This window comes from Lepidochelys olivacea (genome assembly GCF_965140295.1).
Source record: "Lepidochelys olivacea isolate rLepOli2 genome assembly, chromosome: 3".
Taxonomy (NCBI): Eukaryota; Metazoa; Chordata; order Testudines; family Cheloniidae; genus Lepidochelys; species Lepidochelys olivacea.
Genome location: NC_140413.1, coordinates 211428362 through 211450532, shown reverse-complemented (window position 1 = coordinate 211450532; position 22171 = coordinate 211428362). Strand labels below are relative to the sequence as shown.

At 46.8% G+C, this 22171-nt stretch overlaps 1 protein-coding gene across 3 annotated transcripts in view; it reads right to left on the bottom strand.

Annotated features, from left to right (window-relative positions):
• Positions 1 to 22171, bottom strand: part of GALM (galactose mutarotase) — an 82172-nt gene that overhangs the window by 23554 nt on the left and 36447 nt on the right. The window contains exons 1-4 of one of the 3 annotated variants that reach the window (XM_084623577.1): positions 13188 to 13204; positions 12612 to 12832; positions 7825 to 7979; positions 3123 to 3329 (exon numbers count right to left, since the gene is read on the bottom strand). In XM_084623577.1, coding sequence (XP_084479703.1) covers positions 3123 to 3329; positions 7825 to 7979; positions 12612 to 12810 — 561 coding nt within the window. In that variant the 5' untranslated portion in view covers positions 12811 to 12832; positions 13188 to 13204. Of the gene's footprint in view, positions 1 to 3122; positions 3330 to 7824; positions 7980 to 12611; positions 12833 to 13088; positions 13205 to 22171 lie in introns of those variants that run through there. The other 2 variants (XM_084623575.1, XM_084623576.1) reach the window with 2 other exon arrangements.

Sequence of the window (22171 nt, the reverse complement as noted above, 5' to 3'; positions counted from 1 at the left end):
GGGGACACCATCATAGGGCCTAATCACATCAGCCACACTATCAGAGGCTCGTTCATCTGCACATCTACCAATGTGATATATGCCATCATGTGCCAGCAATGCCCCTCTGCCATGTACATTGGCCAAACTGGACAGTCTCTACATAAAAGAATAAATGGACACAAATCAGACGTCAAAAATTATAACATTCATAAACCAGTTGGAGAACACTTCAATCTCTTTGGTCACTCGATTACAGACCTAAAAGTGGCAATTCTTCAACAAAAAAACTTCAAAAACAGACTCCAATGAGAGACTGCTGAATTGGAATTAATTTGCAAACTGGATACAATTAACTTAGGCTTGAATAAAGACTGGGAGTGGATGTGTCATTACACAAAGTAAAACTTTTTCCCCATGTTTACTCCCCCCCGCCCCCACTGTTCCTCACATGTTCTTGTCAACTGCTGGAAATGGCCCACCTTGATTAACCCTACAAAAGGTTTTTTTTCTCTCCTGCTGGTAATAGCTCAGCTTACCTGATCACTCTCCTTACAGTGTGTATGGTAATACCCATTGTTTCATGTTCTCTGTGTATGTAAAATCTCTCCACTGTATTTTCCACTGCATGCATCTGATGAAGTGAGCTGTAGCTCACGAAAGCTTATGCTCAAATAAATTTGTTAGTCTCTAAGGTGCCACAAATCCTCCTTTTCTTTTTGCGGATACAGACTAACACGGCTGTTACTCTGAAACTTGTATCATTGAAGCAGAGGTTATTTAACGCTTTGTTAGCTGGTTGGGTTGTTCTGGGTCTCCTGGCACAGAAACAATGGGGAGTAGAATTAAAGAGCCATTTTCCCAAAAGTCATGAGTGGTAGTGAAGGAAAGTGTGGGCCCCTTACTAAATGAGGGAGGCAACCGAGTGACAGAGGATGTGGAAAAAGCTAATGTATTCAATGCTTTTTTTGCCTCTGTCTTCACGAACAAGGTGAGCTCCCAGACTGCTGCACTGGGCAGCACAGAATGGAGAGGAGGTGGCCGGCCCTCTGTGGAGAAAGAAGTGGTTTGGGACTATTTAGAAAAGCTGGATGAGCACAAGTCCATGGGGCCGGATGTGCTGCATCCAAGAGTGCTAAAGGAGTTGGCGGATGTGATTGCAGAGCCATTGGCCATTATCTTTGAAAACTCATGGCGATCGGGGGAAGTCCCAGACGACTGGAAAAAGGCTGATGTCATGCCCATCTTTAAAAAAGGGAAGAAGGAGGATCCTGGGAACTACAGGCCAGTCAACCTCACCTCAGTCCCTGGAAAAATCATGGAGCAGGTCCTCCAGGAATCAATTCTGAAGCACTTAGAGGAGAGGAAAGTGATCAGGAACAGTCAGCATGGATTCACCAAGGGAAAGTCATGCCTGACTAATCTCATTGCCTTCTATGATGACATAACTGGCTCTGTGGATGAGGGGAAAGCAGCGGACGTGTCGTTCCTTGACTTTAGCAAAGCTTTTGACACGGTCTCCCACAGTATTCTTGCCAGTAAGTTAAAGAAGTATGGGCTGGATGAATGGACTATAAGGTGGATAGAAAGTTGGCTAGATTGTCGGGCTCAACAAGTAGTGATCAATGGCTCCATGTCTAGTTGGCAGCCGGTATCAAGTGGAGTGCCCCAAGGGTTGTTCCTCGAGCCGGTTTTGTTCAATATCTTCATTAATGATCTGGAGGATGGTGTGGATTGCATCCTCAGCAAGTTTGCAGATGACACTAAACTGGGAGGAGAGGTAGATATGCTGGAGGGTAGAGATAGGATACAGAGGGCCTTAGACAAATTAGAGGATTGGGCCAAAAGAAATCTGATGAGGTTCAACAAGGACAAGTGCAGAGTCCTGTACTTAGGACGGAAGAATCCCATGCACCCGCTACAGACTAGGGACCGAATAGCTCGGCAGCAGTTCTGCAGAAAAGGACCTAGGCGTGACAGTGGACGAGAAGCTGGATATGAGTCAACAGTGTGCTCTTGTTGCCAAGAAGGCCAATGGCATTTTGGGATGTATAAGTAGGGGCATTGCCAGCAGATCGAGGGACGTGATTGTTCCCCTCTTTTCGACATTGGTGAGGCCTCATCTGGAGTATTGTGTCCAGTTTTGGGCCCCACACTACAAGAACGATGTGGAAAAATTGGAAAGCGTCCAGCGGAGGGCAACAAAAATGATTAGGGGGCTGGAGCACATGAGTTATGAGGAGAGGCTGAGGGAACTGGGATTGTTTAGTCTGCAGAAGAGAAGAATGAGGGGGGATTTGATAGCTGCTTTCAACTACCTGAAAGGGGGTTCAAAGAGGATGGATCTAGACTGTTCTCAGTGGTAGCAGATGACAGAACAAGGAGTACTGGTCTCAAGTTGCAGTGGGGGAGGTTTAGGTTGGATATTAGGAAAAACTTTTTCACTAGGAGGGTGGTGAAACACTGGCATGTGTTACCTAGGGAAGTGGTGGAATCTCCTTCCTTAGAAGTTTTTAAGGTCAGGCTTGACAAAGCCCTGGCTGGGATGATTTAGTTGGGGATTGGTCCTGCTTTGAGCAGGGGGTTGGACTAGATGACCTCCTGAGGTCCCTTCCTACCCTGATATTCTATGATTCTATGACCCCAACAAGCTTCATTTTTTCTCAGAGTCAGGGAGTTTAAGGCCAGAAAAGACCAGGTGATCATCCAGTCTGCTCTGTACATCACAGGCCACTATACTGTACGCAGTCCCTTCTGCACTTGCTTGGGAATCCAAACAGACTGAAAGAGTTACAGTAGCTTCTCCTGGTACCAAATTAGCTTCCCTGAGCACGCTATGTCCCTGATTGCCCTGAACCCCCTTGGACTGAGCTTTTCTGACCACCTAAGCCACGAACAGCCCCAGAGTTTCCCTCTCTCATCGTGCCCCAACTTGCACATGGCTCTTGGTTCCCCGCCCCTCACGATGTATTAAAGTATTAGCTGTTCCAATGCTGTAGCAAGCAGAGTAAGATCACTGGACAGCGTAGCTCATGAGGGAGTTACGAGGCATTATGAGAGTTACGAGCCCACCATCTGAGCTCAGTGAGATGAATCCGGTCACGCTTCCAAAGCGGGAGAAGTACCAAGGATGATTATCTTACCTGGCCTGCTAGATTGAAGTATGCATGGTTTGTCAGGCTAACAGGGGTAGTGTTGTTGCTTTGAGCTCGGTAGTTTATCACTAGTTCCCCACCATCGAGCGTGTAGGTCACCCAGGCTTTTAGTTCCCCAGGATACCCTTCCTCGCCATCTGGGCTCGTTCTGGAGAAGCGTATGCCATTTAGCAGCACCTCCGGGGTCCAGAGAACCTGCAACAACAATTTTGTTGACACTCATTTCATTTCTCTACCCCGTTGAAACCCACATGCAAGATAATGCCTCCATTCCCGGAGGCAAACAGAATTCTTGTTTACAGCTGCAGTGACATAGAAACCATTGTGAGACAGTAAACTTCTTAGGGCAGGGGCCTTTTTTGTTCCGTGCTTGTACAGTGCTTACCACAATAAGGTCCTGATCCATGACTGAGGCTCCTAAGTGACACCGTAATATAAATCATAATATTTTACTGAGTAACATCCTTCTCTTGTGCTACATGTTGGATTTAAACACAGGAAGAAGAGGCTGCCAATCAGTATTATTTCCCACTTCCTCAAGGTCCTATATATTTCAGATACATAATCTAAAAACAAATGTATATACTGCATTTTATCTTGAGGTCCTACAATCTACATTCAGGGATCACTTAGCCCACTCCTGGGGTGGGAGCTCTTCAGCTGCACACAGCTTAAAACAGAAAGTGAAAACAAACACTGTATCCAACTGAAATGACTAGGAGAAGTTGGAGGAACACCTGAAGCTGGAGTCCAATCAGAGCACTAGGGATAACTCTCAAACCCCTCCCACAGCACCATGCAGAAGCACAGGTACGTGACCAACACAGAGCAAGGAATATCGTCCGTGCTGAAGCATGTCCTTTGGGGTCACAAGCAGGCCCAATCCTGCTTAGCTTGTGAGATGCAAAGTCACACACATGTTGCTTACCCCTTTCTTCCTCTTTTCCTTGCTTTCGTCTTTTATAGCACCATCAAGCTGAGCAAGAGAGGCAGCAATGCAGCAAGCTGCATTGTGAGGAGAACTCTTGCACGCCACTTCACATCTCTGCGTACCTCACATTACCTACCCCTGAAACAGGGCTAATAACTACTTTACCCGCCTTACAGTGCTATCCTGAGTATTAATTAATTCACGCTTGGAAAGTGCTTTGAGCTCCATGGCAGGAACGTGCTCTAAAAGGGGAAATCCTAGGCAAATTATAATCTTATGTATTTGCTTTCTGGGTTTGGGTCAGAACGGCACAGACTCTGGGATTTCCTCAGCTCTCTGGACACACAGACAGCAGGATCAATTACTAGTTGAATCGCAGTATTCTCATACCCCCTAGAGTTTCATCCTCCAAGTTCCCTAGTCAGCTTCCTTCTAATTGGAATGAAGTTACATCAGCCTGCTCTCTATTTGCCATGGCTGAACAGACCTTCACATGCTCTTCTCTTTGCAGATGTGTGTGGTCTTGACCCAGACATAGAAATCAAATAATCAGGTCAATTGTAATGTGCCTTTCTGCAAGTGGGACTGCTGTAAGTGCTGACCCTGGGCTCTAAGCGGCTACACCACAGCGAGCATCCAGAGGAGGAAGGAGGTAGACAAATCTAGCTAGTGGTGAAGTGAGAGTCTGGCCCAGAGTGTAAAAACAGCTGCTCCAGTCAGTGGTTACTAACTCCTTGTCACATGACAAGGGTGTAATTTTATGTAACCCTGACCTATTTCATATAACTTAGACCCGGAAGGCAAGATCAGTTTCTTACCAGCTTTCTGGAGTGCCAAACATTATTTACCATATGGTCTGTGTGGTAGGAGATGTAGTCACAAAAATTATTGTTACTCTCTCCCTTCTCCCAGCTGTCAGTTTAACAACAGCACAGGACATTCTGTCTGATCCTAAGGTCAGAAGGGACCATTATGATCATCTAGTCCGACCTCCTGCACGATGCAGGCCACAGAAGCTCACCCACCCACTCCTGCGAAAAACCTCTCACCTAAAGAAATCTCTTCTTTACTCTTTAAAATAATCTTCAGAGAATGTTTAAAAAGAAATAATCTACATGTTTACAGTTACTACTACTGCAGCCAAGGCTTCAGTGATGACATTTTCTTTGTGCAGTAGGAGAAACCATAGAAAAAAAATGTTACACATTTTTGGCCCACATCCTTCACTGATGTAAATGTGTAGTTCAGTGGAATTATCCTGATTTACCCCAGCTGAGGATCTGGCCTTTGGTTATACCAGAACGGCTTTGATAACATGACTATTCAGTAACATGACATCTACTGCACTGTGGTAAGAGCACTTCTCGGGTGATTAAAGGCCTTCCCGTTAAAGCCTGTCTAGACACGCTAACTAGCTGAAGGGGAGATCTCATTGACGTGACCATTCAAAGAAACATCATTAAGGTTTTATGGCCCCCAAAATCAGCATTCTATTCCTGCAAAAACTGACAATTTTTTTGAATGTTGTCACCCAGGATTAAAAGAACAGCACAAGCACACAAAACCCCACCAGCCATTAACAGCCACCCAAGCCCAGAACAGCAGCTTCATGGACAAAACCAGCTGTCTCAGAGGATTTGCTATTAAATGAACACACGCTTCTGCTTCGTTTTTTAAATTAAATATTGTGTTTTTTCCACCCATGACGGCTGTAAGGCAGCTGGAGCCTCATAGCTGCGGGAACTAGAGGGCGTGCTGCAGCACCCCAAGGCTTTGCACAGGGTCCCGGCTGCCAGCCCCGCACCCAGGGGGCTCTGCTGCTGGCCCCAGTCCCAGCCACTGGCCCTGCACCTGGGCTCTCGGCCGCTGACCTGGGGTCCCAGCCGCCAGGCCCCGCGCCTGGCCACCTGGCCCCGCACCCGGCCCGGCCCCAGGGTCCAGGCTGTGGGGCTCCGCTCCTGACTCCAGCCCGGGGTTCCACACCAAAGCCGTGACTCCAGCCTCAGCCCTCTTACCGTGTCTGCGTTCTCCCCTCCCGAAGCCACAGCCCTGCTCCTGGCCCCAGCTCAAGGGGGCGGTGAGGGGCGCAGACACAGATGAGGGGAGGCACAGCTCAGTACCCCCACTCTAAAGACTGTTCCAGCACCACTGTGAAGCCCTAGGGAAATTGGACTTGATCCTGCGAGGCGCTGAGTACTCTATTCCTGATTTAGCCAGGCACTTAAGCACATACTTAACTTCAAGCATATAAGTTGTCCTGCTGAATTCAATGGGACAGCTCATGTGCTTTAAGTTAAGTTGGTGCTTATGGACTTTGCTGGATCAGGACCAGAGTGCTGGGCACCCTGCAGGATCGAGCCTCTACTAACATCCCAAAAGACAAGAGGCTGGGCCTGAGTGATTGAGGTCATGTGTATATCGGGAAATGATACTATCTGCATTGCCACTGCACCTAGGAACCCTGGTGATAGATCAGGCCTCCACTGTGCCAGGCACTGTACAGACACAGAACAAAAAGACAGTCTCTGCCCCAAGGAGCTTACAGTCCAAGTTTTGTATACTTATTTTTAGAAACTGAACAAAATACATATACAGATAACAACACAAGGTTGTGATCAAACACAAATGGTTCTTTTAAAAGGCAGCCAATACAGGTCACAAAAAAGACACTGATACTTCTATGGGAAGTATGGTAAAATGGCAAAGAGTGTTTTTAAAAAAGGGGATACCTGGCATTAAACTTTATCTTGATCTTTAAACATGGGTCCCCAATGCAAAGCTGCAAATTCCTGCACTTTGGAGGACATGAGCCAGCTCTGAGAGCAGACTTTGTTAATGCTATATACAGGTTTTTCTGTAGCTAACTGAAAAGAACAGAGCCAACAAAATCAAAATTTGTAAGTGTGAAAAAAATGGGTTTCATAGAAAATATTTGGAAGATATTTCAGGAAAATATTTCAGACTTATCATAAAGTCCATTCATCTCTCCAACCAGAAAGGACATAATGCTATACAGTAACCTGCCTGGGAACCTGTGACTAGGATGACTTCATGCTGACCACAACACTGCGGCCAGCTAGATGACAACTGGTTCTGCTCAACACCACTCAGCTAGTCATGGCTAACAGCTATTACACAGCTGACACATCCAGTACTTGTCTACTCAGCACTCTTAACTTGAGCACATCCAATTGAGTTTAAACACTGGGCAGTTTTCAAATGTAGACAAGTACTGAGAAAGAGACTTACACTGTTGAAAACTCCTTGTTTAGTTTTTTTAGAGTCCATTTGACTCCAGCGTATAATGAGTATTTGGGATAAGAGATGTCTTTGCTAAAATTAAAACTGAAGAGGTCCCTGCCACAGCAAGGGGAAACAGAACCACAGGAAGGAGAAATGGCTTTCCACAGTCACCCAGCAGGTAGAGTCCAGCCCCAGACTAGCTGTAGTGGCCAATTCTGCAGCAGACAATATTCCTAATTAGGGGCAGCTTACCAGCTGTAAAAGCTGCTTGGTGCAAATTGCAGGGATTGGGTGTTTTAATTGTACAGAGCTGAAGGATCATTCTAAAACAAGGAGATATTAGCGTGATAAGGAAGCCATTTGGAAAGAGTGTCAACTTTCAAGGTACAGAAAGCTTGTCCTCAAACATCAATAACACAGGGCTAAAGCATACTAAAATCAACCTCTTGCTTTAACAGGATGCCCCTGATTGAAAACAAGGGAGATCAGAATCAGTTTGATGATGATCAGATTTACCTTGTCAAACCCTTTGTTCCCTCCATGCAGGCTGTTGGGTGGGTTGTTGAGGGCCAACTGATACTCTTTTCCTTCCACTGTGAATTTCCCGTTAGCAATTCTGTTAGCAACTCGCCCAATAGTGGCTCCAAAATAGGGGTGTTTGTTGACATAACCTAACAAAATAAATGAGTCACCATTCAAAACAAAGTTCAGTTTTACTGTGATCCCTAGGGCCAGGCAGATGGAGCTCAGAAAGTAGGGTTGGGTGGGGAAAAACAGTCCTGGCAATAAGACAAGGATCCTAATTTAAGATGAGAACATAGAAGGTGTCTGCAAGTCTCCATTTGTTTACTGATTTGAGTTCTAGAAGGCATCCCCAGTTGCGCATTTTGGAGGTGCACAACCATTTCCATCACACCTAACAACTACCCTGAACTCCTCGTGCCCTTCCAGAATGGGAGAGTTTCATTCCTCAGGAGTTTCAAAACTCATGGCTGCAGAACAGGGAACTGTGGAGTTTACGGTCCCTTTACAAGAACAGTTATCTAAACAAGATGTACATGTTAAAAAGCCAGAAAATGGAGAGCTAAGGTGACACTTCCCATCCACTGTAGCCACCTGCAGCAGTAGGCTGATGCATTAGCCACAAGGCAATCCTTCCTGCTAAATGGAGGTGAGGCATTCTCTACGCAGATCTCAGCCAGGCGGTCACCTCCAAACCATGCTGCTGTAAGAGGCTTGCTCAGCATCCCAGAGGCAGGCTGTGGGAGAGCCCAGGACAGACACTAGATCTCCTGAGCCCCAGTACACTGCCACAGCCACAAGACTGTCTTTTTGCTGCTTGCAGGCCCTGCCCTAGTCACCATCAATATATGTACACTCTGTTGCTGCCTAGGGCAAGTCACCTTGGCAGAGTCACTTAAAAGGGCGGCATTTCTGAGGAGAGGAGTCTTGGGCCAGTCTTTAGAGACTGGATCTATTCCTGGCTTTGGCTGAAAGGCCCTTGAGCAGCTGCTTATTTGCTAAATAGAGGAAGGACTGTCATCTCCCATCAGGACAGGGATATAGGCAGCCTGGGTTACTATTAAGAGCGATGAAATGCATAGAAATATTCCCCACAGTCACAGGAAGAAATTTTAATTCACGGTTTCTAGCTCCCAATTCAGTTCCCCTTCCCCTGTGGTATATTACGTGGGATGGTCTCCCTAACAAATCTCTCACTGCTGCAGGAGAAGAACACGGCTCACAGCAGCTGAGCTCACAAAGCAAACTCCAATAGCTTGCAGGAGTTCTGATGCTAGGTCTCAGCAAGGGCAGTGCAGCGATGGGGGCTTCATGGGGATAGAGCCGCCTGTCTGGTCCATATCTGTGCATTATGAGATGGCTGACACTTAAAAAACAGGTCTTTTTCCTTTTGGTGAAGGGCTGGGAGGGTCTGTACTCTAGTCTAGAGAACACGGTCATCCACTGTCACCAAATTTTCACCCCAGACTTTACCCAGATTCTGAACTGACAGGCCAATTTTTGAGCCATTCTAACTAGGCATGTTGATTTTAGAGAGGTTTGAAAATTACAGCCTACACAGAAACAAATTAGTGCTGTACGATAGCAACACACGCACCCTATTAACCAGAGACACCGAACCCATCCATCCAAATCAACTCCATTCCTCGGGCAAAAGGCCAGATTAATACATGGTCTCTGCTCTGCTCTCAGATTCTCCATTGAGAATGGAAAGCAGAATTTGGATGCCTACTTTCATGCAAATTTGTGAGATAGCAAGGAGGGAATGCATGAAATAAAAGCAGTCTGATGTGTGTCTGCCACAGAGCTGCCAGCAAGTCTGTGTTCCCTTCTGGAGCTAAGCGAGCATTCGGAGTGCTTCCTCAGTCTTCGGAAGAGGCAGGAACATGGTCCCAATGTGACAGCTGGGGCATTCTACTCTCAGCTGTCACCCCATGGTGCTCCAAGTGGCTCGTATAATTTGCCTTAAAAACAGGAAGAAAGCACCTATTTGCAGTCAGGCGGTAACTGAGCGGCTGCTTGTTGCAGGACTCAGGGCACTCATCCGTGCTGCGTGCCTCGCTCAGATCTGTCTAGGGATACAATGACCTCAAGGCAGCCATTCCCCATCAAGCCTTATTTCATGGGCTTTCCAAAGGCCCAGCTCAGCGTAACGCAGAGTAACCCCTAGCCTGAGGAATCCCATCCATTTCAGTGGCCAAGATGGGCAGAATCAGGAACTAAATGGTTTTAAGAACTAGACTCAGCAGAGTAACAGATGGGCCTGTTAGCTCCCCTCTAGTAAGGTGCTAGTCAGAAAGGTCCACTCACATCCCTCGCTCCCGGAGCCCTGAACATACAGGCTTGTCCTCTCAGGCCCCTACCATCGACATCGCTGTCCCTCCTCTCCATACAAAGCACAACTGCTTGGATCACTTACTCTGTCTGCCCTCCCCCACCCCCCGAAGCCTCTCCACCTGTTCCCCTCTTTCTCCACATTGGGGTCAAACTACTTCTCTTCACTTCATGGGTCTTCCTGACTCTGCACTCACTGCATGCCCATTCCCGCCTCTTGTCCACCAACCCCGCCTGCTCGGCTGCACCAAGGTTGCCAGCCCTCACACAGACTGCCCTGCACACACCCGCCCTGAACTGATCCATAAGTCCCCAGCCTCTCCATCCCCAGCACCCCGCTCTGCAGCCGGGGATTGACAACACTGACAGGTTTCAGAGTAGCAGCCGTGTTAGTCTGTATTCGCAAAAAGACAAGGAGGACTTGTGGCACCTCAGAGACTAACCAATTTATTTGAGCATGAGCTTTCGTGAGCTGCATCTGAGGAAGTGAGCTGTAGCTCACGAAAGCTTATGCTCAAATAAATTGGTTAGTCTCTAAGGTGCCACAAGTCCTCCTTTTCTTTTTGCAACATTCACAGTGTTATTAATTATCTGTATGACCCTAGTGCCTAGGAGCCCTAGCCATGGACCAGAACCCTTCCGTGCTGCATGCTGTACAAACAGAACAAAAACATGGCCCCTGCTCCATTTTCAAGTTTCGCAAGCCTGACTCTGATCTCGCTTGCATAGGTGTGTAAATCAGGAGCAACTCCCCCAGTGCAACCGACAGAGAGACACTTGGGTGCTTAGAGGTAAAGGTTACACACTGGGCAGGGACTATCCCATTTTGTGGTTGTACACACCTAGCAAAATTTATCTAAGGTCCTCCTATGGCTCCCATCACCATATCTGAGCACTTCACATGCTGTTGCATTTATTCTCACAGCTCTGCAGGGCAGGACGATTATCCCCTTGTACAGTTGGGGAATTGAGGCACAGAGAGGCTAAGTGACTTCCCCAAGGTCACAAAAGGAGTTTGTGGCAGAGCAGGTAACTTAACCCAGGATCTCTTAAGTGCCAGCTTGGTTCCCTAACCATCGGATCATCCTTCTTCTCAAGGCTTCATTCTTGATTGGGGCCTCTAGCTGCTATAGTAACCAAAACTATAATAATGTATATCATTGCCATAAGAATGACTCTACTGGGTCAGGCCAGCGGTCCATGTAGCCCAGTGTCCTGTCCCTGACATTGGCCAGTGTCAGAAGCTTCAGAGGGAATGCACAGAACAGGGCAATTTTGAATCCTCCACCTTTATTGTCCAGTCTCAGCTTCCGGCAGTTGGAGATTTAGGTACACCCAGAGCATGGGGTTACAACCCTGACCATCTGGACCTGTTCTCCAGGAATTTATCTAATTCTTTTTTGAACCCAGTTATACTTCTGGCCTTCACATCATCCCCGGCAACAAGTTCCATGGGATGACTGTGTGTTGTTTAAAGAAATACTTCCTTATGTTTGTTTTAAACCTGCTGCCTGTTAATTTCATTGGCAATCCTTGGTTCTTGTGTTATGTGAAGGGGTAAATAACTCTTCCTTAATGGCTAGGAAGTGGTATGGATGGTAAAGCAAAAAGAGTTAAAGGACATTAAAACTGTACTTTTGCTCTAGAAGGAGTATTTGTATGTTTACAGTCTTGGGACATGTTTTCTGTGGACCTGATTGCCACCATTGCTTCTGCAAGTACACCAGATCAAACAAAACTGACAGCAGCTGGGAGGTGTCCAGGTCTATAAAATCCAGTGTGATTTTATAGGTTTCAGAGTAACAGCCGTGTTAGTCTGTATTCGCAAAAAGAAAAGGAGTACTTGTGGCACCTTAGAGACTAACCAATTCATTTGAGCATCCGCGAATCAGTGGATTTGCGGATGCTCAAATAAATTGGTTAGTCTCTAAGGTGCCACAAGTACTCCTTTTCTTTTTGTGATTTTATAGACCTCTGTCATATCCCCCCCTTAGTCGTCTCTTTCCTAATTGTACAGACCCAGATGCTGTGCTGTGTTGAAAGTCTTTGTTCTAAGAAGCAAAAGTCCTTCTGGGCTGGGGAAGGAAGTTTTTCTTCTCTTGTGGTTGGGATTCTTGTGTAATATGGGTCTGATCTTGCTTCCACGGAAGCAAATGGCAACCTGCAAACCCCCCCCCACACACACACACACACACACACTCACTCACTGAAATAGAAGCCTCTCCATTGCCTTGAACATAAGGAAGTCACTCACAGCAGTGTGGGTGGATGGAACACAGCACCACTCGGATATGGTAGTGTTTGGACTACAGCAGAGGACTACGCTGGGGGCAGGGCCATGGAGAACCAGGGGCCTAGTGAGAAGTACCTTAGAAAAGGATCAGAAAGAAAATAACCAAGAAGCTAGGTCAATGCATATTTCTTTGAAAAAATGGATTTAAACCCACCTTCCAAGCGATCAAAGCCCAGGACAATGTCGGAGAGGTTTCCATCCCTGCCTTTGGTTTCCAGTGCAGTGATTATACAGCCTAAGGAGATAATCTCCACTTTAACACTGTCTGATTTCAGCAGGAACTTTTCAACAGCCCCTCCTCTTCCTCCCTTCTGGGGCAAGTGTCCAAATACCTCTCTGGTCACCTCTGTCATTGCTCCCCACAGCCAGACGTCTCTGGAACACAAGCAAGAAACCACAACAGCAAGGTAAGCAGAGGGCTGAGGAGGGGAAATCCAGAGAGCAGAGACAGCAGCAAGAAAACACACACTGCAAACAGGGCAGGGCTTGGAGCCAGGAAATCACATGATCCTCCCCCAAGCAGGCCAAGCCAGAGAAGCAGGCAGGGATAACCTGCCCCGCACCCTTTCCTGGCCCCCCTCTGAAGCAAGGAGCCAGCCAGTAATCTGCTAATCAGAAACTGAGCTGCAACCTCAGCTACAGCGGGACTATCAGCTGCTCCATCCCGTTTCAGCGAGCAGGTGAACACTGCAGGGCCCAGCACGCAAGGCTGGATTTTGATATGACATACGAGCAGCCAGCCGTTCAGCTCCAGGTGGAGGATTGCATGCTGGGATATACAGTCCACGCTTCTGGCCCCAAGAGGGGGAGCGCTGTACGCTGTGGCCTGTAGTTTTGAGACCTGAGCTAGAATAAAAGGGAAGAGAGACTTTCAAAATGCAGGATTGCCAACCCCCAGGGTTCAGAAATCTGGACACAGACCCCCAAAATCACCAGACTGGCTTAAAAATCATTAGATTTAAAAAATAATACATTGTGGGCTCATTTTATTTCCCTTCTGGTGTTTGAGTTTTTATGATACACTGAGATCACATTTCAAAGTTTTTTTTCTGCAATCAGGAGGACTAGAAACTTACTGTTGCTTTAAAAGGAAGCTGAGATTCTCCCATAAGCACCTGACTCTGGCAGCTGGGGGATTTAAGACAATCACCAAATATGGCAAGACCCACAACAGAATTCAGAGTAGCAGCCATGTTAGTCTGTATTTGCAAAAAGAAAAGGAGGACTTGTGGCACCTTAGAGACTAACTAATTTATTTGAACATAAGCTTTCATGAGCTACAGCTCACTTCATCGGATGCATGCAGTAGAAAATACAGTGGGGAGATTTATATACACAGAGAACATGCAACAATGGGTGTTACCATACACACTGTAAGGAGAGTGATCACTTAAGGTGAGCTATTAGCAGCAGCAGCAGCAGCAGCAGAGGGGGGTGGGGGGAGACATTTTGTAGTGATAATCAAGGTGGGCCATTTCCAGCAGTTGACAAAAATGTGTGAGGAACGGTGGGGTGGGGGGGAGAAACTTATCTACAATAAATTGTCTACAGCCAAGCTCTACAATACAACCGCATTTGCTCCAACCCCTCAGGCAGAGACAAACACCTATAAGATCTCTGTCAAGCATTCTTACAACTACAATACCCACCTGCGGAAGTGAAGAAACAGATTGATAGAGCCAGAAGAGTTCCCAGAAGTCACCTACTACAGGACAGGCCTAACAAGGAAAATAACAGAATGCCACTAGCCGTCACCTTCAGCCCCCAACTAAAACCTCTCCAACGCATTATTAAGGATCTACAACCTATCCTGAAGGATGACCCAACACTCTCACAAATCTTGGGAGACAGGCCAGTCCTTGCCTACAGACAGCCCCCCAACCTGAAGCAAATACTCACCAGCAACCACATACCACACAACAGAACCACTGACCCAGGAACCTATCCTAGCAACAAAGCCCATTGCCAACTGTGTCCACATATCTATTCAGGGGACACCATCACAGGGCCTAATAACATCAGCCACACTATCAGAGGCTCGTTCACCTGCACATCCACCAATGTGAGATATGCCATCATGTGCCAGCAATGCCCCTCTGCCATGTACATTGGCCAAACTGGACAGTCTCTACGTAAAAGAATAAATGGACACAAATCAGACGTCAAAAATTATAACATTCAAAAACCAGTCGGGGAACACTTCAATCTCTCTGATCACTCGATTACAGACCTAAAAGTGGCAATTCTTCAACAAAAAAACTTCAAAAACAGACTCCAAGGAGAGACTGCTGAATTGGAATTAATGTGCAAACTGGACACCATTAAATTAGGCTTGAATCATGACTGGGAGTGGACGTGCCATTACACAAAGTAAAACTATCTCCCCATGTTTATTCCCCCCCCCCCCGCCACTGTTCCTCACGCGTTCTTGTCAACTGCTGGAAATGGCCCACCTTGATTATCCCTACAAAAGGTTTTTTTTCTCTCCTGCTGGTAACAGCTCACCTTACTTGATCACTCTCGTTACAGTGCATCCGATGAAGTGAGCTGTAGCTCACGAAAGGTCATGCTCAAATAAATTGGTTAGTCTCTAAGGTGCCACAAGTACTCCTTTTCTTTTCTCGTTACAGTGTGTATGGTAACACCCATTGTTTCATGTTCATCCCCCCACTGTATTTTCCACTGCATGCATCCGATGAAGTGAGCTGTAGCTCACGAAAGCTTATGCTCAAATAAATTTGTTAGTCTCTAAGGTGCCACAAGTCCTCCTTTTCTTTTCAGAGTAGAATTGTGAGCATTGGCAACAATTATAACTTGTCTGTGCTGGAGAAGAAAGGCAATCTGTATCCGCTGCATGTCACCTACGATGACCTGGAAGTGATATGTACTAGAAATCACATTGGAGACACTTTCCTTCAGTACTGCCAACCCCCTTTCATGCTAAATCATGAGTCAGGGCCTCAGAATCATGAGTTTTATTAAGATAATAAATGTTTAGGGGGTTTTTTTTTGTTTGCCTTCTGGGTTTGTGCCTTTAAAGGATCACATTCTCAAGGTATTCTCCACCATTAAAGGCTGGAAACTTAATTTTTAAATGAAAGCTGAATTTCCCATTTAATCACAGGACTCCAGGACCTGGAAATTAAGAAACATACTAAATATCATGAGTCTCACAATAAAACCACGAGAATTGGCAACCGTGCTTTTAACTCCTTTGAAGTTGAGATCTCTGGAGAGACAAGATATACTCTTCTCCCATATCATGGCAGTATTTGCCATGCATTATTTAAGTACCATGCAGGTCAACAGCTTGGTATTTCTAGGAAGTATGACATTAAGGGAGTAAAATAAGTGTTCAAATATCCCTAGGTCCCAATCCTGTAACACCTGCATCACTTTACTCACATGAGTAGCTCCTCTGAGTTCAATGGGGCTATGCATGGGAGTAAAGCAAAAGGGCCATTCACACGGGTTGCAGGATCAGGACCTTAGCTAGTAGATTCCATTGTTTTCAGCATTTGTGTTCTTTAAAATATCACTTGTGCAGTCCCAACTTAAAGTCAAGCAGGTGTGGCTGGATTGTAGCATTGAGTAAATCAAAATAAAATCAGTATGAAAAACAGAGGCTTTTGGCAATTAACGTCTTGTTATTGATTTTATTAAATTTATAAACTTGATTATCTGTGAAGCATGGACACTGACAGTCTTTATAACAAGCAGTAACATCTGCTACACATTTGGAAATGGATGGGAGAGACGATTTTGGTAAGTCACAGTGTTGATATTTTTGCATTTACATTATCATGATGATTTATCCTTTGTAATAGGAGATGCCTTGTGGTCCCAGTCAGATTGGAGGTCCCATTGTGCTAGGTGCTGTATCAGTGCACAGGTAGACAGTTCCTGCCGCAAACACCTAACTTGCCTGTCACATTCACTTGTGTCTTTATCAAGAGGAGGGAAGGACAATGAGGATTGTTAGGATATAGATATTCAGGCCTGTCTGCAAAGGCCTATACTTTAAGAATTTAGGTGTATGTTTATCATTTAGATAGTTACAGAAATATAAAAGAAAGAATCAAAATTACTGCCTGTATAAGGCATTTTCTCACTGTGACAGTCTGAGGCCCTGTTCTTAGGTAAGGCCTCTGGGTAAGCACCAGAAGCAGCCATAAGCTGGGAAGCGACCGGTCACCTCCTCACATTCCAAACTAGTCACATTGAAATCAGGTGCTATTGGGCTGTTAGGCATTATCAGAACAGGACTGTATTCCTATCACCTTCAGAGAAAGGGAAGAGCCTAGAAGATGTAAAAGGAAACCTAGTTTGATAGCATCCTGTCTGGCAAGAACTCACTTATCAATAGCTGGGATGTGAAATCCTCATTTCTGTGTTTGTTCTATCACTGTAGTCCCCATTTCCCTATTGTTTGTCTGTATAATCTTTGTCTGATTCTGTGATTGTTTCTGTCTGCTGTATAATTAATTTTGCTGGGTGTCAACTAATTAAGGTGGTGGGATATAATTGGTTAAATAATCATGTTACAATATGTTAAGATTGGTTAGTTAAATTTCAGTAAAATGACTGGTTAAGGTATAGCTAAGCAGAACTCAAGTTTTACTATATCTGCAGTCAATCAGGAAGTGTGCGGGGGGACTTGAAATTATGTTTTGCTAAGGGCGGGAATGGGAACAGGGAATGGGGGTGGAGAAACTGGAATCATGTTTTGCTAAGGGGGGGAATGGGAACAGGGCCACAGGTAAGACCCTGTGGTGTCAGAGCTGGGAAGGGGGACACTAAGGAAGGAAACTGGAATCATGCCTGCTGGAAGTTCACCCCAATAAACATTGAATTGTTTGCACCTTTGGACTTCGGGTATTGTTGCTCTCTGTTCATGCGAGAAGGACCAGGGAAGTAAGTGGGTGAAGGAATAAGCCCCCTAACAAGGATACAAAACTAAGATCATGTAGTTACATAGGTCACTACTTTGCAGCATGATGGCCCCATATACCTAGAGAAGCATTAGAAGAATATGAAATAAATACAGCTTTCCCCACTTGCCGTATTACTAGAGCTGGACAGAAGATGGGGGAAAGAGTGTTCATAGAGAATTTTGAAAAGAGTTAAAAGAAAATAGTTTTTGCTGAAATTTTCCATGGAAATCTTCAACTTCTCATTGAAACTGAAAAGTGTGGGGATTTGGTTTCTTGATGAAAAGTCAAAATTTTCCATGGGAAAGACACTTTTTGCAGGGGGAAAAAGGTTGTTTCATTTTCTGTCAAAAACCAGTTGTGATGGAAAATATCCTACTAGCCCTACCTATTGCCTGTAAACATAACAGAAGTCTGGGGTTTGAAGAAAGAGGGCAGTAGCCTCACGGGTTAATTCCAGGAGGACATCCCATGCATAGTACACAGCATGGAAGGAAGTATGGAGCTGGTTGCAACACAGACAGACATCTGGGCCTTAAAGGCCGGCCCCATTGCACTGACTCCGTCACTTCACCAATCAAAGACTTGCAGATCCCTGGGGAGGGCTAGAGTCTAAGGTGACAGTGAGGCAGTAATTGGTGCTGAGTTGCACAGACAAGCAATGAGCCAGGGAAACAACCCGAGCAGCAGTATCTTGAATGCACTGGAAGGTGAAGGGGGCTGGGGTGCATGTCTGTGTGTGAAAGAGATAGATTTAGCTCTATGAACAGAAAGAAAAGGACAGGTCCTACTTCCAGGACTCAGAAGTATTATGGATGGGGCTGTGCGTGGCCTTGTTAGGACTGGAGAGGAAGCTGGTCTGCTGGTTGGAACAAGGGCAGCCAGACCTAGTGACCAGAGCCCAGTTCAAGAGTCAAGTTACCAAGTCCAGCGAATGAGTCAGAGCCAAGGGTCAGAACAGAGCATCAGCTGGATCAGGACCAAGGCCATAGCCACAGGTATGAAATGCTACTGAGAAGCCAGGCCTGCTGCAGGGTTTGAGAATGTGCCGGCAGGAGCCTTCAGCCAATCAGGAGGCCAGGTTTATTAGCTGAATCAGCTGAGGGCAATGAGAGGGGTCTGTTCAGCCCTGGGTCCCTGACAGTAGGAGAAAGGGAGGGGGCTGTAGACTTGTTTGGGCAAGAGAGAAGGAGATTTGGAAGGAGAGGGGGGGAAAGGGATGGAGGAAGGAGGAGAAAGTGGTACAGAGAAGAGCTGTGTGCTGAGAGATGAGGACAGATACTGGCAAAACACAGGTAGGGGAGAGGAACCAATGGGTTGGGCTGTGAGCTGATATAGATGAGAACAATCAAGCATGTTGGCTGGAGCAACTAGGTAACCAGGCAAAAGCAAAACTGCAGAAGCAAGGGATCCTCCTGCAGGCAGGAGAAGCCTCTGGGGAGCGGGCATGGTGGCCAGCTGGCCAATGTAACCGTGATGACAGGCAGCCCCATGATCAGGAGTGGCCTGCAGATGTTGCTGCTGCAGTCGCTATGGTAACACAAACAGAGATTCACTGAGTGGTGATGCTGGAGGAAGAGCAATGTGTGCAGGGTATTATTATGGCAGCCAGCAGATCGTCCCCTAACTTCATTAACATCACAACCTGAGGCTGCAGACTTCCTGCCATTTATCTCCAACAAGCCGGTGGGAAGAGAACCCTTTCAAACCCACAGGCCCCTGTCTGGGGCAGCCCATCCCCGCCTGGGTAGCGCTCACGTCAGGCCCCAGCACTCAGCCGGGAAGGGGAAGTGCTGTGTTCCGGTTAGTGAGGTGCCGTGTGCGGGTGAGCAGGAAGGGAGGGGCGTAGCGTCTGCACAGCAGACTGTGGAGGAGATCCTGCTCTCTGTTTATTTATAATGGTGGCAGAACCATGGCCCAAGTGACTAAAAAGACTGGTCACAAGAGGCACCGGATCAAACACAAACATCCCTCTCTGGGTATTAGGAAGCTCTGCTTTACCCCTCAAAACTCAAACTCACCCACAGTCCTTGGCCATGCAGCGTCCCGTCAGTGAACTCCACACCAATAACCAGGGCAGCTCCTGTTTCCCCAGAGCTCCCTGTCCTGGCTGCTGGCAAAGCCCCTGCCTCTCACTCCCTTGTGACTGACAGCCCCTCGCGGCTGACTGTCTCCCTGATCTGATTCTGAACAGACTGCCTGGCTCAGGGTGGGGCCTCTGAGTGGGGCAGCAGAAGGCAGGGCTGTGGGGTCCCCTTGGGAGTGCACTGAAAGGTAGGTATTTGCCCTACCACAGAGACCTGCTCGTTTGGGTTGTTTGTGCAGAAGGGGGGGTTGTGAGGCTATTTGTTTGGATACCCTGGAATGAGAAGGCTGTTGGCTTTGATGCGGTAGGCATTTGGGGAGTATGTGGGAGGAGGTAGCTCAGCTCTGGGGTGTGGGTTGTTTCCAGAGGATGGTGTTAGCAGTATGGCTGGCATAACTGGGGATTTGTTCTTGTTATCCCATTCTGAGACCCGGCCCTTCCTCATGAAGGACCTGAACCAGAGCCCATTAAATCAATGGGAGTCTTTCCCCGAGTCAGGCACTAAGAAGGGGGATGAAGCTTGAGTGGGCTCCATGGGAGATGAGAGTTACACAGTGGGGGCAGGTTTGAGGCCAGCACTGAATTGGGATTAGTCAAGGGCTGTGGCTGGGTGTCCACAGCCAAGGGATGTGGACTGGCAGCAGGAGACCGACAGAGCTCAGCCAGTGTTTGCTCAGCTCCCCACTCCACCTCCACACACCAAGGTCCCAATTCAACAAAGCATGTAAGTGTGAGGTTAACCATAAACATGTGAGTAACTGAAGTACTTGTGGCACCTTAGAGACTAACCCATTTATTAGAGCATAAGCTTTCGTGAGCTACAGCTCACTTCATCAGATGCATATCATGGAAACTGCAGCAGACTTTATATATACACAGAGAATATGAAACAATACCTCCTCCCACCCCACTGTCCTGCTGGTAAGCTTATCCAGCAGGACAGTGGGTGGGAGGAGGTATTGTTTCATATTCTCTGTGTATATATAAAGTCTGCTGCAGTTTCCACGATATGCATCTGATGAAGTGAGCTGTAGCTCACGAAAGCTTATGCTCTAATAAATTGGTTAGTCTCTAAGGTGCCACAAGTACTCCTTTTCTTTTTGCGAATACAGACTAACACGGCTGTTACTCTGAAACATGTGAGTAACTGTGACCTAAGGAGCTCTTCATGACAACAGGTGTCAAAAATATAAAGGGAAGGGTAACCACCTTTCTGTATACAGTGCTATAAAATCCCTCCTGCCCAGAGGCAACATCCTGTTACCTGTAAAGGGTTAAGAAGCTCAACTAACCTGGGTGGCACCTGACCTAAATGACCAATAAGGGGACAAGGTACTTTCAAATCTTGTGTGGGGGGGAGGCTTTTGTTTGTGCTCTTTGTTGTATGTCTACACTACGGAATTAGGTCGAATTTATAGAAGTCTTTTTTTAGAAATCGTTTTTATATAGTCGATTGTGTGTGTTCCCACACAAAATGCTCTAAGTGCATTCACTCGACGGAGTGCTTCCACAGTACCGAGGCAAGCATCGACTTCCAGAGCGTTGCACTGTGGGTAGCTATCCCACAGTTCCCGCAGTCTCCGCTGCCCACTGGAATTCTGGGTTGAGATCCCAATGCCTGATGGGGCTAAAACATTGTCTCGGGTGGTTCTGGGTACATGTCATCAGGCCCTCCCTCCCTCTGTGAAAGCAATGGCAGACAATCGTTTCACGCCTTTTTTCCTGAGTTACCTGTGCAGATGCCATACCATGGCAAGCATGGAGCCCACTCAGGTAATCGTCACCATATGTCTCCTGGGTGCTGGCAGACGCGGTACGGCATTGCTACACAGCAGCAGCAACCCATTGCCTTGTGCCGGCAGACGGTACAATAGGCCTAAAAACCATCCTCATCATGTCCGAGGTGCTCCTGGCCGCCTCAGTAAGGTCGGTCAGGAGCGCCTGGGCAGACATGGGTACAGGGACTAAAATAGGAGTAAAAAGAAAAGGAGTACTTGTGGCACCTTAGAGACTATTCAATTTATTTGAGCATAAGCTTTCATGAGCTAGAGCTCACTTACTCTGAAACCTAAAATAGGAGTGACTCAACCAGGTCATTCTCTTTAGTCCTGCCGGCAGTCCTATTGTACCATCTTCTGCAGGGCAGGCAGGAGATGTGGATGGCTTGCAGTCCTACTGCACCGTCTGCTGCCAGCCAAAGATGTAAAAGATAGATGGAGTGGATCAAAACAAGAAATAGACCAGATTTGTTTTGTATTCATTTGCTTCCCCCCTCCCTCCCTCCATGAAATCAATGGCCGACAATCGTTTTGGTGAGGTCTGTCAGGGGCACCTTGAATGGAGATTCAGTCCTGCCTGAAATACCAGAGGGAGGGATAGATCAGTGGGTTGAGCATTGGCCTGCTAAACCCAGGGTTTTGAGTTCACACACATTTTATAGAACAATGGGTACACTCTTTCACGGTAAACCTTGCTGTTAACATTACATACATAGCACATATGCTTTCATTCCAAGGTCGCATTTTGCCTCCCCCCACCATGTGGCTAGCCCCTCACCCCTCCCCGTGGCTAACAGCGGGGAACATTTCTGTTCAGCCACAGGCAAACAGCCCAGCAGGAATGGGCACCTCTGAATGTCCCCTTAAGAAAAGCACCCTATTTCAACCAGGTGACCATGAATGATATCACTCTCCTGAG